This window comes from Spermophilus citellus (assembly GCF_964194105.1).
Source record: "Spermophilus citellus genome assembly, chromosome: 11".
Classification (NCBI taxonomy): Eukaryota; Metazoa; Chordata; class Mammalia; order Rodentia; family Sciuridae; genus Spermophilus; species Spermophilus citellus.
In genome coordinates this window covers 118166042-118184122 of record NC_138192.1, presented here as the reverse complement: position 1 = coordinate 118184122, position 18081 = coordinate 118166042, and the positions used below count along the sequence as shown (strand labels likewise).

The window sequence follows — 18081 nt, the reverse complement described above, 5'->3', positions numbered from 1 at the left end:
GATGGGCACAGACAGGCCTGAGGGGCTGGGCTGCCTGCCTGACACGTGTGTGTCCTAAGGTATGGGGCAGTCTCCAGCCCAACTGAGCTGTGTGAGCTGAGGACAGGAAGGAGGGAGGCCAATCAATCCTAAAGCCCACAGAATTGAGCAGAGGGGTTGGTTGATTTGGAAGCCCTGGACTGTCCCTTGATTGCAGAACTGGGAGTCCTTCTGAGATCCTGTGGTCCAGTCTCTCCCAGGAAACCAAGGTTCTCTGGGCCAAATCGCAAGTGCAGAGGCCAGGCTCCAGGAGGGGAGCCTTTCTCGGGGCCCGGGGAAACCTGTGCCGCTCACTTGCAAACGCTAACCCATTCGGTGATGCGGCACTCTTCGCACACCACGAAACAGCACCAGTGGAACCGGCAGTGGCAGCGCTCACTGCGAGTCTGGCGCAGGATGTTGTGGCCGCGGCCGCAGCACATGCTGCCGCAGCCATCCGGGCCGGCGCTGCTCTTGTTGCACAGGCGGCCCACGGTGCCTGCCGAGTCCAGGCGCGGCTCGCGCTCGCAGAAGTCGGGCGATTTCTCGAAGTAGACCAGGTCAGCGGGGCTGGCTCGCCGGCGCGGCACAGGAGTGCCCGGGGCGGGCGAGGGTGCCCCCGCGGGGCCTGGCTCCAGCTGGCCGCCGTTGCGGTTGTGCGGCCGGATGAGCGTGGCGCGGTGGAAGCGGTTGCGCAGCAGCGCCCCCACTGCTCGGAACTCGGGCGTCACCTGCCAGCAGGTCTTGAGTTGGCAGCTGCCTGACGTGCCGTGGCACTTGCACTTTCGCCGCATGTTCTCCATCACCGCCTGCGGAAGGAGGCACCGTGAGGAGTGACGCTGGTGGCCAGACCCCTGCCCTCCTCCCACTGCCGAGACTGGCCTTCGAAATCTCAGAGGCTTTTGAAACCAGCTCCCATTGTACAGAAGAAAGACTGAGGCCCAAAGTAGGGGCCCCACAACTCCCTAGTCAAGCAATCAGAATTCCTCTGCCGGCTTCTCTGCTCTGCTCCCATCCACCTCCAACAGGCTAGGCCATGGGGAAATGTTGTCCTTCCTGCTCCCCACTGCTCCCCTCCTCTCCTGCCAGCCTTTCCTGCAGCTGCAGGGAGCCCTTGGGGCAGGAGGCTTTTGCTTCCTGAGGGAGGGGATCCCAGATCTTCAGGGAAATTCCCTCTTCTTCCATTCCTGGGGTAGGGGCCAGGAGAAGGGGGGTGCCAGTCCCACTGAATGCCAGCCCCAAAGCCTCTGGCCTCACTCCAGACTGTGAGCCGGGCTGGCAGTGAGTTTGAGAAAGCCCCATTCCACTGCCACCATCCCCAGGTCTTTGGAGGATCCAAAGCAAGGGGACAGGAACCTGGGAGACCACCCCTCCCGTTATGCTGACTGGGACTCATTCAGTCTTGTGCTGAGTGCCACCAGGGGCCAAAGTTCTACCTGAATACAGAAGGAACCCCAGAGAGGGCCAGGCTCTCAGTCCTGTGAAAGTGGAGAGAGGTTGCCAGGCCTCCAGGGGAGGTACTTAGAGGAACATACCTGCCGTCTAACTCAACCAGTCTAGGATCCCCTCCCAAAGAACTCCTTGGCATTGTCCCCCCAGGAAGGTGGCCCCCACTTCATCCCAAGACATATTCTCAGGCAGGGACAGCAAGGATCTGGGGCCCTATGGCTGGGCAGGAGGGCCAAAAGTGAGGGACCCTGCCCCTCGGGCCTTATAGGGCTGTGCAGCTTGCATGTGGTGTCAGCACCACATGAGAACCAGCCCCATGCCTCCCCTCCCCAGGCCAACAACTCCAGAACATCTGCTTCCCACAGGCAGCAGCCATTAATTAAACAGTTTAACGAGGACGAGGAGGAGGCACTGTTGGTACAGGCTGGGATGGTATGGAAGCTTGGGGAAAGAGCCTCATGCACAGGGCAGGGTTGGGTGGGAGCTGGACGGGATCTGAGGGTGGGCGTGCCTCAGCTTACCCCACCTCTAAGTGAAGATGAGAACTGCTGGATCAGCTGGGAGTCTTTGTGGAGGAAGAAGATGAACTGGAGCAGGCTAAAAGTTAAAGGGAAAGGGGAGTGAAGTAGAGAATGCTCCCCAATAGAGTTGAGAAGAGGGCAGGAACAAGGTTGGAGCAAACTGAGCAGAGTCCAGAGATGGAGTGGGGATAGAATGGCCAGGAGAGGAGTGTGCTGGGCCACCATGAGGACCAAGGAGGCATCAGAGTGTAGACTTCACAGGGAGTGTACAACATGTACAGAGTCCACACTGAGTGTACCATGTGTCCAGAGAGTAGACTCCACTCCATAGAACAAGCAAGCACAGGTTCAGAGCTCAACTGCCTGGGCATGGATCCTGCCTCTACCACTTTCTCCACTAGTTACATCAGCTCTAGCAAAGCTTCTTTGTCTACCTGTGCCTCGGTTCCCATATCTGAGCATGAGGTTCATAATAGTGTTCACATCATAGGTGGTTGTACAGATTAAATGGGCTAATATGTAATAAGGTGCTCAGGACAGGGCCTAACACACAGTAGGCACTCAATAAATGTAGGCTCCTATTCCTTTTTTTCCTTCCTTCTCCTTTTTATTTTTTTCATGTATTTCTTTAATTTATTTTCAATGAATATTGGAGGGGAGAAGGGATGAAGGCAATCATAACACAAGTCCAAGGGGGCCCCTAGAAACCTCTTATCCCTCTCACTTTCCAGGAATCCCCCATTATGGACTGGGAGAGGAGGTCAGAGTCACATGGAACCATGAAACATTAGAGCTGGGGGACCTGACAATGATCTAGTCCAACCTTCTGACTCTACAGGGGAGTAGAAAGAGTGACAACCCAGGCCTAGATCCCTGAGGTCCTGACTGCCAGCTCAGTCCTGTCAGGTGATACTGGAGAAAATGGGAGGAACAGACTGCTCAGCAGGGGTGTGCTGATCCCAGGCAGGGGGCAGGGTCGGTTCATCCCTGTATTTCCCAGGCCAAGTCCAGTGCCTGGCATAAAGTAGGTCCTCAAGTCATGCTTGCTGACTGAATTAGGAGGGGGCAAAGAAAAGGTCGCTGAGCTGGTCCCAGGGAAGAAAGTTGGCCTGGGGGAGAGATGGGATATAGGTAGAGGGATTTGGAGCAGGTCTAGGGGTCAGGGCTCTCACCTGCCTCCCAACTCGGTTGTTGTGGAGCCTCATACGTGCGTGGATGTCTCTGTGAGGCTCCCGGGAGTCCAGAAAGTCCTTAGAGAAGCGCTCCCCGAAGCCCACGTCAGGGCTGCAGCCGCCCCACTCCCAGGAGTCCTGCAGGCCAGGGCTGGCAGGGGGCAGGGCGGGATGTTCCGGGACCCCGTGGCTCAGCCCCTTACCCCTCTGCAGCGCGTCCAGCTGCAGACGATGCAGCTTGCGACGGAAGGCCTCCTCATCTCCGCGCCGGGATGCGTCGCAGCCGCATGCCCGCAGTTTGCCCAGGGCACACGCGTTGGATACCGCGTGCACCACCCCAGCTGCTGCGATTGCGTAGGCAAAAGCGCTCTCTCTGAAACCTGTGAGAAAACAAATTCTGATGCGGCCTCGACATCCGATCCCCCTGCCCAGCCTGCCCAGCCTGCCCAACCTTAGCATCAAACAGAGAAACTGAGTCTCAGTATGGAGGGTCTGATATAAAGACACAGAGGAAGGGAGGGAGTGAGGGAGGGCGAGCAGAAATTATAGCAGAAGCCAGGCCTTCGCCACACAGCATTCAAGGTGAAAGGGATAGTTCTCCTTGATAACACACTTGTTACACTGCCTTTCCCTTTTCATTAACATCACCCAAGCAAGTTCAGAATTCTTGTGCTTAAATCTCTCCTGTAGGGCAGAAAATACCTGGTAAACACATTCTTTTTAAGATCAGGGATTTCATCTATTACCTTTCATGGTGATATCTGCATAAACTACCCTGCAAAGTTTAACCTAAAGAATACATGACCAGTGATGGAATTCCAGTCCCCAGGGATGCCAGTGGGCAGGAGGATAAATAAGAGAAGATGGTCTGCTCCTAAAGTGACCTCCCCCAGATTGCCTGCCAGTGTGCACCCGTGGTAGACCCAGCCCAGAACCCTCCCTGATGCTCCCCATCCTTGTCCACAGGACACACAATCACTCAAGAATGGATACCCCCCAGCTGCTCTGCCTATGGTAGAGTACTTGCCTAGGGTACATGAAGCCCCTGGGTTCTGTCCCCACTACCAACATAAAAAAAAACAAAATCCTTTAGATCAGTTAAAGATGTTTGAGGGATGATAGAGGCAAGTCTGGCATATGGTATAGGGGAAGACACCTTCTGCTAGGTGCTCAGGAGACATCAAGGCCCTTCCTGACCCATGTATTCTCAGTGGCTCAGATCCAGGCCATTTACTTGTCCGCACTGCTTTCCCTCTCAGTGTTCCAGCCTGAGCCTTCCTCTTGGAGTGCCTGTGGCAGAGGGAGACCTACTAGATCTCATATCTGCAGGCTGCTTCTTGCTTATTCTGCATCTGAGAAAGGAGAAGATGGACCAGTCTCTGGACTTCAGAGAGAGGTTAGGAGTGAGAGAAGCCAAGAACAAGAATAGCCCCCACCCAGGGAGGAAAATCCACCAGTGCTACTGTGATCCCCTAAGAAGCCCACAACCTGGCAGGAGGCTGATGACCTCAGCAGAGGCCAGAGATTCAGAGGAAACAAAGACCCTGTCTGGGTACTTCTACTCTCTGTGCAGCCTCACAGACACTGGAGAACCAATCAGGACCAACCACTCCTCCTCTAACTTTTTTTAAAAGAGAGAGAGAGAGAGAGAGAGAGAGAGAGAGAGAGAGAGAGAGAGAATTTTTTTTTAGAGAGAGTGAGAGAGAGGGGGGGACAGAGAGAGAGAGAGAGAATTTTAATATTTATTTATTTTTTCTTAGTTATTGGCGGACACAACATCTTTGTTGGTATGTGGTGCTGAGGATCGAACCCGGGCCGCACGCATGCCAGGCGAGCGCGCTACCGCTTGAGCCACATCCCCAGACCCGAGAGAGAATTTTTAATATTTATTTCTTAGTTCTCGGCGGACACAACATCTTTGTTGGTATGTGGTGCTGAGGATTGAACCTGGGCGGCACGCATGCCAGACGAGTGGGCTACCGCCTGAGCCACATTCCCAGCCCCCTCCTCTAACTCTTACCCCTGTATCACAGAGCACTTTCCTCCTCTTCCTGCCTAGACAAATGATGATGATGATGATAAGATAAGATGGTTAGTAGTTAAGAACTGATTTCTGGAGTCAGATTGCCTGGGTTCAAGCTATGTGACTTTGACCAAGTGATTTAACCTCCTCAGTTTCCTCACTTGTAAAATAGAGTTGCCTCATCCAAGAATTAAGTGAGTTATTAAATTTAAAGGCTTAAAATAGTGCCTTATTCATATTAGGTACTACATAAACATTAGCTATTATTGAGAAGGTCTTCCTACAGTCTGACTTCACTCACTTCTGCATTTTAAGGTCTTTTTTTTTTTTTTTTAAGTACAAGGGATTGAAACCAGAGGTGTTTAACCACTGTATCACATCCCCAGTTCTTTTTTTAAATGTAATGCTTTTGAGACAGAGCCTTACTAAGTTGCTGAGGCTGCCTTAAGCTTGCAATCCTCTTGTCCAGAGCCACTGGGATTTTAGGCATGTGCCACCCCACCCAGCAGGTAACTATTCTTTGTTCCCCCTGTTCAAGGACAGAGCCCAGCAGTTCATAACCCATTCTAAAATAAATTATTTGGGCTACTAGCAGCTCATGAAGCTCCCTCTCTATAATCTATTTCCAGTTCATGGCATCTCAGTATGTTTTTTCATAAGGAGCCTAGCTATGATCAGACAGAAAGGGATGGGGACTGGGTTGGAGACTTCAAAGGGGATGCTGGGAATTGGCAGGGGAGCAGAAACTACTTTGGGTTGGAGGGACCTGGGGAAGGAGGATGGACCAAAGTCCCTGGGAAGCACACCCTGCATTTATCCCTTGCCTTTTATCTTTGGAACTTTGAGCACTTCTCTTATTATGGAGGAGTCATTGGACCAGTCTAGGACACATGGCAATATTCAGGCCTCCAGAGCAACTTAGAAATCACCCTCCACACACCACAGCCACCACCAAATACACATGCACTGTGCAAAATGAAAAAGTCCAAGGTCACAGGGGTTATGAAGCTGGATCCAGTTCCAGTAGTGACAACTTTCTGCTGAAGGACACTAGCTCCAAGGAAGTCTTGATGCTTAGAAAGAAACCCAGGTAACCCAGTTTCCAGTTCCTAAGACCCTGTGCACACTTGGCACTAGGAAAGAGCACAAGGCTGATTTGGGGTCATGTGCAGGGTCAACCACCATCCCCCACGCTCTGCCACATTCAAGAGCAGACCCATAGGAATCTGGAGAACTGTAACCCATAGCCCTAAAAGAACATCCCTGTCCCATGCAGTTCAAGATGCCTTCCCCCACATGGTCTCTGACAGCTGTCACAGCCACGTGTAGAAGTGACCAAGCAGGGCCTGTATGGCCACCCTCTGCTGCAGGCATCTAAGCCTCAAAGAAATCCATCCTACTTGAGCCTGCCCCCAGCTCCTGTTTAGGGCCCCAGTTTTGGTCCTGCTCCGACTGTCTGGGGCAGACGCAGGCACTGTGCCATCTGGCCAGCTGGAGGGGGAAAAGGGTGGGGCCATGGCCAGCTGGGCTGCCCGAAGCAGAAGGGGGGGACTTGTTAAGATGCACAATTAGCCGCCCTGCCTTTGATCTGGTACAGGGACTGCCAGCATGTAAGTAGAGTCAGCTGCTGCTACAGGCTGCAGCCAAGGCCTGGGAAGGGGCTGGATGCAGGGAGTCTTAGAGGCCAGAGGGCAGTGAGAACTAGGAGGGGTTAGAGAAGCCCAAGCCCTGACCATCCAAATCAAAGAAGGAGGAGAGGGGAAAGGTCTGGTTTGCATCCCCTCCATGCAAATAATCTGCACTTGCTCTTGTGCCTGGGCAGAGTGAGACAGTGATAGAGCAAGAATGAATTGAGTGCATGTGGCAACACTTAGGCATGACACTCAATGGGGCTACACATTTGCACAAACATGGGTAGGTGTGTATGTGTGTGTATGTGCGTGCACATGACATTTTAATTTCTTAGAGTACACTCTCATTGGGGTTGGGATTGTGGCTCAGTGGTAAAATACTTGCCCAGCATGTGTGAGGCACTGGGTTTGATTCTCAGCACCACACATAAATAATAAATAAAGATTCATTGACAATTAAAAAACTATTTAAAAATATTTTTTTTAAAAAAGAATATACTCTCGGGGCTGGGGATGTGGCTCAAGCGGTAGCGCGCTCTCCTGGTGTGCGTGCGGCCCGGGTTCAATCCTCAGCACCACAAACAAACAAAGATGTTGTGTCCTCCGATAACTGAAAAATAAATATTGAAATTCTCTCTCTCTCCTCTCTCTCTCTCTCACTCTCTCTTAAAAAAAAAAAAAGAATATACTCTCTTTGCACCAACTCATCTTTGGCCACAAGTGGGAATTCACACTGGCCTTGGAGCTTGGAAGACAGTATGGTAGGAGGCTGGGTGCACACTCTAAAGTCAGCTGGCTACATGGAGTCCTGGCTGTACTGCTCGATTATAAGCTGTGTGACTAATGACAAGTTATCCAACTTCTCTTAGTTACATTTGTAAAATAAGGCTAATAGGATTTACCTCCTGGGGACTGTTTGAGGACTCTTCAGCATGGATAAAGTGCTTTGAACAATGCCCATCACAGGGCAAATACTTAGTACATGCTGGCTAATTTACTGGGTGTCATTAGAATAATAGAATTAGAATAATAGTTAATCCTGTTTGTGCCTCAGTTTCCCCATCTGAGTGCCATTGCACACATGCTCCAAGCCCTGGAGGCCTGGATGTAAAACCATGATTCCCTGAGAGGATGAATATTAAAGGTAGGTGGGAAAAGAAAGTCAGACCTTGGAGATGAGAGGTTGGACACTTACATTTCTGGTTTCCCTGGGGCTGGAGCCTGGCTAGCTGCAGGGCCTCATGCCCCCTCTATGCATCCATTCCAAATGGGTATGGGCCTTAGGGAGGGCAGTGCCCAAACTGTGTGGGAGCTCCCAGGATCTTCTCTGTGAATCTACTACATTCTCTTCCATCTAGCCTCTCCCTGACCTCCCATCCTTGCCCATCCCTGTGCCTGAGCTCAGGAGCTCCCACCTCACATCTCCTTCCTCTCCCCACCTCCTGAGTGAGAAATGCCTCATGTAACAGGTATTATACTCAGCACCCCATCCAGGCACCAGCCTGTCTGGGTCCTCAGTACAAAAAGCTGGGGGGGGGTACCAGTGCCCTCATTACTTAGATCATTGGTGCCCTTGGGTTGGGCAAAGCTGCCAACATGGGCTTATATCCTCCATAGGTGCAGCTTTTTTCTGACCCTCTCTAGCCCCCTGGAGGCCTCTATTCCTGTCCCATCTTCCCACCAGGCTGCAGCACCTCTCTTTGGCTAGGTAAAGCCTGGGTATGTTCCCAGGCTTGTTGAACCCAGATGTACCTTTTCCCCTCCCTCCTTCATCAGTCCCATCCCACCAGCACAACCCATCTCAGGGAAGATGACAGAACCACAGGAGGACAGCAGCAGCAGTAAAGAAGACCCAAGGAACCACCTACCCCAAGCAGTCTCTGAAATTGAAACATGTCAAAAAAAAATCCACTTTAAAAGAAATCCTTTGGCAGCTTGGGTCAGAAAAGGGGTCAGCTCCCTTATATTCCACTTGGGGGAAACTGAAGTCACCTGACTCTCAATGGACCCTGAAAAGCAGACTCAGATAAGAACCAGACCACCAGGGGCTGGTGCCACCACAAGCGGCCTCCCAGGATTCAAATTCAGCTAGTCCTGGAGGAGACAGATCAAGATGGACCCGGAAATAACCCTAGAGGAGGGTGGATCCAGATGTGAAGTGGAACAGGGGCTAGTGGAGGCCAAATGGAGGTGAGGTGGGGGAGTGGCAGTTTTCTTTCCGGAAGCTCAGATTCATTTCCTCCGGAGAGCGAGAGAGAGAAATGAGCAACGACTGTGTGCGGGGCTGGGGGGGGGAGACAGGGAGGGGGGACAGTTAGGGGTGGGGGGCGGGGGTGTTGCAGAAGCGACGGAGGTAGGGCGGCACAGGCAAGAAGCCCAGCCCCTCTGGCGGGGCCCAGAAGCCACCGTCCCGCCCCCTCCCCGCGCTGGGTGCCGCCCCGCCCGGCTAGCCCCGGCAAGTCTCCCCCCTCCACTCCTAACCTCTCCCCCCACCCGTCCCCCCAGCTCACCTCCTGCTTATTAAACTGTGGGTGAACCCAGGAGCGCTTGGCCCCGCGCCAACCCAGCGCGGTTCCACCACTCCGAACTCACCCCCAGTTTCAGAGACCCCAGTTTCTTCATCAGGCCTCACAGGCCTGATCGGAAAGCAACCAGGACGCCTGGGTTCACTCAGTCTAGAGGGCACGGGAGGACCAGAGGGGACCCCGAGGCTGGGGAGAGGGCTGAAGAGCTTGCCCTGCCTCGCCTCGCCCAAAGCGTCAGGGGTGAGAACCTCAGCGCCTGGCCAAGCCCCCAGTGAGCGGAAACCCAAGCATGGGGTGCGAACCCTCTCCTCCAGGGCCGAAGGTTAGGGAGTACGCGGCTGTGGGAGCGCGGGGGACCTAGCAACCGGACTGCGGGAGCGGGCACGCGGGGCGGTGAGCGCCGGCGGGGCCTGACTTGGGCCGGGAAGACACTGAGGCCCGCCACTCGGGGTCAGCCAGCGCGGGCGGCGGGGCCGGGCGGGGCGCGTGGTGGGAGCTGGGCCAGCTGTGGGCTGGGGGTCCCCAGCAGCCGCCCCTGGACGGTGGGAAAGATCGGGCGCGGGACAGGAGGGAGGGCGTGCGGGGCAGGGGGGCGCCCTCTTGGAGACCGGCGCGGCTGGGGCCGGGAGCCGTCTGCCTCGGCCCGCGGGGATTAGTTCGCGGCTGCATGCCGCCACACGCGCCGGGCTGGGCTCCGCCGGGGAGAAACAGCGCCCCAGGCGCGCGGGGGAGGGAAAAGGGAGCGCGCGGGGGCGGGGCGGGCAGCCGGGGTTGGGCTGGGGGAGGTTGGGGTGGCCCTGACTTGGAGGCCCAGGGGACACATGCAGGAGTCCTGGTGAAAACCAAAGGTCCTAAGTTGGAGTACCTAGGGGCCTGACTCCTCCAGAAGCCCCGGACTCCAGGTATAAGGGTACCCCTTCTCATCCACCATCAGCTAGAATTGGACAAGGCCCAAGGAACTAGGGTCACAGGGTCCCCACACTGTCCTATGCAGGCTGCTGAGAGGAGAGACACATACCCAGCTAGGCAAATCCAGGAACCAGGGCCCCCATCTTGCCCCAAGGACCTGATTCTGGCCCCAGATGCCAGGCCAGAGGTGAGAGGAATCAGAAATGAGTAATAAAACCACCTGCTGTCTTCAGCCCAAGCTGAAGTGGTCTCTGAGCCACTCAGAAGTCAGGAGAGGACAGGGAATGGGCTGCCACTCGCCTGAGCTGTGAGGGGAACAGGGGTTGGCAGAGCTGTCAGGCTTGCTGGTCTGGAGCCACCGCGCACAAGTAAGCACACACCCAGAGCTCTGATTCAGAGAGGGTTTTTGGGGGTGGTGAGGATGACACAGAGGCTGGTGGTGTACCCGGCCAGCAGAGCTTCTGCATAAGTACAGACCATTGATTTACCTGCCCAGGCTCCCGACCCGCACTATTTGGCAGAATGTCATCCTTCTTCATGCCACTGCTGAGTACCTTCTCACAGGCTCTCCATTCTAAGTGTAGTTTACTAAAGTAGAGGGTAAATTGAGGCAGGTGACAGTGCAATTTCCCAGACTTGAGGGATTTTGGTGTTAGTGACAAGGCCAGATAACCCAGGAGTCTAGTTCCCTATTATGAATGAAACCTGCCACCATTGGCCAGAGACACATCTGTCCCATTTGTCCACCCCGTGACTTTTCTGAGGCTAGAAAGAGGCAGAAAAGTAGCATGGGTGGCAGATGTGAGAGGTCAGGGGCTACCAGCTTGAGAGTGTAGATTTTGGATAGATTCTGGGATGGAGGTGCTAGATGGGACAGGAAGGGGAGCAGGGGTGAGTGGCAGCTACCTCTGCTGAAGATGGGACTCTCATAAGGGATCTTGTTTCGAGTCTCCAAGCTAGAGCAGTTCCAGCGCTGGTCCCGGAACTGGTGTTGGCACTCGTGGATGGCGATTTGGATGCCCTGGATGGCTGAGGCGGCCACGTCAGGGTGACGCACACACACCTCCATCTGCCGCCGGCTCAGGCCAGGCAATGTCAGGCAAACTGTGTTGGCGTTGAGCACAGGCTCCGGGGGAAGGTGGAGGCCCAGGATGTCGTTGGGTGCTGATCTGCAGGCATGTGGGGTGGGGTGGGTAAGCGTTTGGGGGAAACCTTAAGGACCCTATTTAATAATGCACACTGTCTCCCAAAGGTCATAATCACTCTGTGCTCGAACTCCCACTTCTAAAGGCTGGGCCCCTCAGTACACTTCTAAACATCTTCCTTTCCTTGACCTCCTCACCATCATCCCTTCCAATGCAACCCACCCAGCTGCACATCCACACAGGCAAACATGTGTAAATGCACACACATCCGCTATGCCTGGCTATGCCTTTGCACACAGTATTTTATGAGTACATCCCTAGGCACAGATGCCTGCATACACAGGGCGCACCAGAAGCCCACTCTTAGAGCATGTTCCAGATGGTCACAATTACACAGACACACTTTCTGCACACACTGTGGTGAACATACAGACCCAGGAACTCATGCACACTTCATCAGACATAATTACACACACACATCCACACATGTTTGTCTTAACATACCCGTGAACTCACACACACACATACACTACTGCTGTTTACCAGCCCAGCTTGCTAGGATCACTCTATGACACAGTCTTTTCAGCTGTAGTCGCTCACTGACCCCACCTGGGATACCTCCTCCCAGCCCCCCAACTCCTACTCTTGCGGGGAGAGGGGATTTGCAACGTGAAAGGAGGAAGTTTGAATTTTCTGCTGGGGTAGGGGTGGGGTGCGCTCCCCCAGAGTGACGCTCCAGGCTGGCCCTGCTCCCCTCACATACACCTCTCCTAGCTGCCATCACCCTCTGAGCACTGCCCTGTCTCCCTGCACTGCCCATATTCTATCACCAGTCCAATCCCTTCCTAGGATAGAGCTCACTGTCTTCGCTGGGGCACCCGCACTTTCCAGTGGCCTTGTCCCTCCCTCATTCCAGGGTCCCTGCCCCAGCAAGAGCACCAGAGGCCCCTGCCCCGGGGGTCCCAGTTCTCCAGGAGGGCGGAGCGTGAGGTGAGGGCTCACCTGGGCACAGCAGCAGCCAGCAGCAGTAGGAAGAACAGGAGCGCGCAGAGCGCGGGCCGCGGCTGGGGCCAGGGTCGGAGCCGCAGCCAGGGGCGAGGGTGGGCGCTGCCCATGGCGCGCGGGCCGGGCCGTGAAGGGCCGGGAGTGGGGGGCTCACAGCCCGATGGGCCTGGCGAGCCAGGGGCGGCGGCGCATGATCAGCTGGGGTCGGGGCGTCTGCGACACGCGACACACAGCTCCGACAAGACTCGGGTCACGGTTCCGAGAGCAGACGGCGCCCGCCTCCCTGCTCCATGGGGCAGCACCCCCGGGCACCGCCCTCGGGGGTGTGGGGGGGGGAGCGGGCGAACCGGGCACCTCCTGGCACAGGGGTCCGGGGAATTTCCCAAGGCCCCCTTGCGACAACTCCTGGTGCCTGTCGAAAGTAAGGGGGGTCCCGGAGGTACAGCGGGTGGGGACTCGAGGCCGGGGTGCCGGGGAGCACCCCAGCGCAGCGCCGCGAGCCTGTCCTTCCGAGGTGAGCGAGGCAGGCGGCGGGGGCGGGGGGCGGCGCTGTGCCTGGCCCCACAGCCTGGAGAGTAAGTGACTGTCCCGGCTCAGGGAGCGCTGCCGCCTCCCTTTCTGCGCCCCCCCCCCGCCCCGTGTAGTGTCTAAGGGCTCTACCCCACGTGACGTCACGACAGGGGTGGTGTGGAGGCGTGGACGAGTCCCGAGGCCACGGCGTCGGTTCAAGACTGGGCGGTGGGAGAGGGCGTGCTGAGGGCGGAGGAAGGAGAGGCGTCGGGGTCTGTGCGCCCTGCGCAGAGAGTTGCCTGTGCGCGGAGTGCGCTGGTTTGTGCGGGGTAGGTGTGTTACCGCGAGGTGAGTGTGCCCGCAGAGACGCAGCTGCCGGGGAGCGCCCCATCCCACCCCAGCACACACCTGCTGGGATGAGATGGGAGGGGCTGTCCTCTCCCGGGTTCACCCTCCCCTACTTCTGGAGGGACTTCCCTGAGCCTGCCCTGCGAGGCAGGCTGGGGTCCTGCGGAGGGGTTTGGCAGCCTTTGGCTCTTTCTCTCCTTTGCTGCTTGGCTTAAACAGGTGCCTCCGGCTCCTGGAGACACCCTTTGCCCCTTTACCAACTGAGGGTAAGGAGGTCCACCTCATGTGTTCAATGAGCCAAGGAAAGGAGAAAATGCCAGGCGTTTGGAAGCCTAGCACCTTGGGGGTGGCACTTGCTGGGAAAGGGGATTCTAAAATCTCTTAATCCAAGAAGTGGGTTTTGAGGTCATCTTATTGTGTCATGAAAAAATGTTGAGGCTCAGAGAGGGTCATGACTTCCTTAAGGTAACACAGCATATTAGTGGAACAACGGGAACTGAATTCAGTTCTCCTGACTCCCAGCACAGCAGCTGTGGCCCCTACACTGAGTGTTGCTTGCCTGTGCCTACTGATGCTCTGAGTGTGCCCTGGCCCTGTCCACACATGGTCCTCTGGGACCACTTTTTTTCCTCGGGGCTCTGGCTGAACACCAGGCCCCTTCTCATATGGGGCAAGTGTGTTTGGCCCAGGCAAGGGCCTGAAAACCAGAGAGCTGGGGGAAGAGGCTGTGGTTTCTGTTTCTGGTTCTGATCTGGGCCCTGATACTTCCTACTCCTGCTGTGGCCTCCACATCTTCCTCTGTAAAGTGGGCACAAGCTTCCCACTCTGCACATACACACCCCTTCCACCCAGTGCCCCCTCTTTCTGAAGAGAGCCCCTCCTGGCTTAGGGACAGAACTGCTGGAGCCTCTGGGCTCAGAGACAAAAGGGGCCCATTCCTGGAATTGCCCATCCTGGGGGAATTGGAAGAGAGAGGAGGGGTGTTCCTGTCCCCACACTGTCAGGTGGTGGGGGTGGCCTGAGCAACAGCAGGCTGACGGCACACACTCCCTCCCCGCCCCCCAATCTCTGCCGGCAGCCACTGCAGCTGTCAGGAATTAAGGGCTGGAGGCTGCTGGGGGTGGGGGTGGGGCAATGGGGGAGCAGTCTGGCTGGACAGCAGAAAAACAGCCCAGGGCAGGAAGCAGACTGCGTCAGCCAGAGCCTGGTTTGACCCTAGCCACCCCCTGTCCTCCCCACTCTCCCTCATGCTGCGGGGACAGGGACAGGGACTGCTTGGGACTACAGTTTGGAAAGGAGGTAGGGGCTGGGTAAGACTACTCTCAACACAGGAAGGAACAAGAGCCCAAGGTGGGAGAGGGCGTTTGCAGGTGGCAGGGGGTCAAGCTCCCATTAGCTGTTGGGAAAACCGAGGCCCAGAAAGGTTTCAGAACAGGCCCAACACAATGCAGGCGACAAGACCACCCTTAGGCTACAGACCTCCTTGTTCCCTGCCCAGTGCTCACACTAGTGTTTCCCATGCCTGATGCATCCTGTCTCCTCTGAGGGGGGCCACTGGGGCCAGGGAAGCAGGCCTATAATCCCAGCAACTCAGGAGGCTGAGACAGGAGGATCAGGATCGCAAGTAAAGTCAATCCCACCAATTTAGTGAGGCAACTTAGTGAGGAGACCTTGTCTCTAAATAAAAAAGGCTGGAGATGTGGCTCAGTGGAAAAGTGCCCCTGAGTTCAATGCCTGGTACCAAAAAAAAAAAAAGTACAGACTCCAGACCCCATGTGACGGAACCAGCCTTTCCAGGCCCCCTCTGGGTCTGCATGTCTCACCCTAACCCAAGTGTTTTGCTGGAGCACTTTTGGAAAATGCTGCTGACCTGGTTGAGCAGCTGATTTTTCCCCCTTTGGCCTGCCTCTGATGAGGGAAGGTCTCTTTGTGCCCTGCCACCTCCACTATCCATGAAATATGGAGGTACAAAGGAGAAAGACCTTTTCTTTGAAAACCTCAGGAGGCAAATACTGATTCTCAAGATCTTGCTCCTGGCATAGCTCAGGCCTGATGTCTAGGAGTGCCCAAATCTGGGGCACCCCTCCTCAGTCCAAGGATGTGTTGTGTTGTATGTGAGCACAAGGCCTTGACATGTAGGTAGATGAGGCCCAGAGAGAGTGTGTAACTGAGGCCCAGCCCTGTATGATCCACGCCATGGCCAAGCCCCTATCAGCAGCCCCCAGTCCCCACCCTTGCCCTGCCCTGAGCCCTGGCCCTCAGCCCAGCCCCAGCCCCCGCAGCCGCTGCCTGAGACCACAATTACAGGGCCACTGGGGGTGGGGAGGGGCACAGAGGATCAAAGGCAGCTTGGAGAATGGTTCCAGCTGTGGCTGCTCTGGAGGAGGTTGAGGAAAGGAGGGCTGGGGGAGACACGAGGGTGAGAACAGGTGGGACCCTCACAGCCCCAGCCTGACCCAATCCAGTCCCCTTGATCAGTTGTAAGTTTGTCTTGGTGAAGAGAGGGAAGGAGCCCCAGATTGATAAGGGGGCTCTTTGTCCTGTTGCCCAGAACTCAGCTAGGCCAGGGGGGAGTTTGCTGCTCCCATCTTCCCAAGCTCCTAAAGTTTGGCCATTGAAGGGAAAGGGAGATGTTTTCAGAGTCCTTGGCCTCAGGCTGATCCCGGGCCTTCTACCAGGCTTCTTTACTCATATGCCTGCATTCTACCTTTTCCTGGTGTGGTCACGCAAACATCTGGGGTGCCTCTCTGATCTTCCCCCATCTCCCCAGTACCACATGTCCCCCGCCACTCAGCCAGCAGGGGACCTTGACTGTGCCTGGGGCTGAGCAGCTGGGTGAGCAAATGTGGTGTCCGGGGCACTTCCAAGTTCTGCTCTGACCCCTTCCCAGGCAACAGTGCAGAACACAGCCATCTCTGGGCTTGAAGAGAACTAGACTGATTGTCCCAATGGTGCTTCCTGAGGCTTCACTGTCACCAGTCACAGGAAACAGCTTCCAGACCCCTGCTAGCTTGGTTGCAGAAAATGGGCCACTGACAGTTGACTAGCAGTTGACAGATTGCAGTGAACTCTCACAATGTGCCAAGAAGCCCTATTTTGTGATGGAAAGACTGAGGCTCAGATAGGTTAACTGACCAACCAAAGTTAAGCTTGTAAACTAGGCCTTTTTCACTATGTTGTACGAATTTCTTGGAATTACTTTCAACCTGCTTGTGATAATATTGGTTCATGCCACTGTCCCCAATTTCCTTCTGTGGCATCATGGAGAAAGATACCCAGCATCACCCCATCCCATCTCACCACCAGGTCCAGGCAGCAGTAGAGACTGGGAGACTGGCATCCCAGCCCTAGGTCTGGCGAGCCCATAGGTCCCAGACAGTTTGGAACACTGGCAGCTTGACCTAAGCTGTCCATGGGTCTCCTGCTTCCTTCTAGTTCTGCCAAGGGCTTTCAGTTCCCCAGATGTCCTGCTCCTTGGGTCGGTCCTTGTTAATAGGGAAGCTGGGCTCTGCCTGCCCCCTGGTGGTCTCTGAGAGAAGTGCAGGAGACTAAAAAGTGTGGTGCAGAGCTCTGGGGAAGGCAGAGCTGTGAATTATAATCACTGCCACTCAGGAAGCCTCATTTCTCTTTGGTGTGGCCCGAATGCCAGTTCCACTCTTCCCCTGGGAAAGTTGACTGAGCCTACTTTGGTTGAGAGGTTATGTGTCTAAATTCTCCACGACCTTTTCCCAAATCCCAGGCATTTGATCTGAGGAAGCTGGCAGGAAAGAATACCAGTTGCCCCTTCCTTCCCACCACAGCCTGCTGCACACCCTCCTTCAACACCCTGTCACTGTAAAACTGGAAGCCTGAGCCTGGCTAGATCACAGAGTGGACGCAGAGGCACTTTGGGGGAATGGTGGATGTACTGGAAGCCATGGCTAGGGTTCTTCACATCCAGGATGAGGACCCCTTCCTTCTGTACCACTTGAAGAACTCTGCTGTCCTCTCAGTGGTCGTAGGGGGCTGTCAACCCCAGTCATGGTACTATATCTCCATGGACACTGTTATTGGTTCAGAGTCAGGCAAATGACCAGGCTCAACTAGTCAGGGTCTTCCTTGGGATTTCTCCTGGGGATAACCCGGAAGGCCATTCTTTTTTGGACCCCCAGCTTTAGGAGAGCTGTGGTATTAGAGAAAGGGTGCAGGGGAAAATGAGGGCAGTATGCAAACAGAAGCTGGAGGAAGGGGACTGATGAGATGAGAGACCTATGACACCATTTGAGCCCCTGGGCTCAGCTGTGCTTAAATTCAGACTTGATGGATTTTCCATTCTTTAACTCCCTTTAGCCTAATCTAAAAGTTAGTTTTCTCACTTGCAATCAGGGCCTGTACTTGATAGACTTTTCTTCCTCCCTTTTTTCTCCTCCTCCTCCTCCTCCATTGGACCCAGGGTCTCTTGCATGATAGGCTAGGCAAGGGCTCAGCCACACCCCCAGCTCCAGGACCTGGCTAATATCTGCAAAGCATAAATTCTCTATCCCCATTTTCACAGTAGCTACCATTTCTTAAATGTAAGTTTCAAGGAAATTATTATGCATCAAATGCTGTATTAAGCTGGGTGCAGTGGAGCATGCCTGTAATCCCAGCAGCCTGGGAGGCTGAGACAGGAGGATTGCAAGTTCAAAGCCAGCCTCAGCAAAAAGCAAGACACTAAGCAACTCAGTGAGACCCTGTTTCTAAATAAAATACAAAATAGGGCTGGGGATGTGGCTCAGTGGTCAAGAGTCCCTGAGTTCAATTCCTGGTACCACCCCCCGCCCCACAAAAAAAGAAAAAAAAAGGA

The 18081-nt window shown here is 55.0% G+C and overlaps 1 protein-coding gene across 1 annotated transcript; it reads right to left on the bottom strand.

The window, feature by feature from the left end:
• Positions 1-180: 180 nt before the first annotated feature.
• Positions 181-13007, bottom strand: WNT10A (Wnt family member 10A). Its single transcript, XM_081261682.1, has 4 exons — positions 12396-13007; positions 11155-11417; positions 3161-3540; positions 181-827 (listed from the first exon to the last, which is right to left on the bottom strand). The coding sequence occupies exons 1-4, from the start codon at positions 12506-12508 to the stop codon at positions 330-332; spliced, it is 1254 nt and encodes a 417-aa protein (XP_081117808.1). The 5' UTR covers positions 12509-13007; the 3' UTR covers positions 181-329.
• Positions 13008-18081: the final 5074 nt, after the last annotated feature.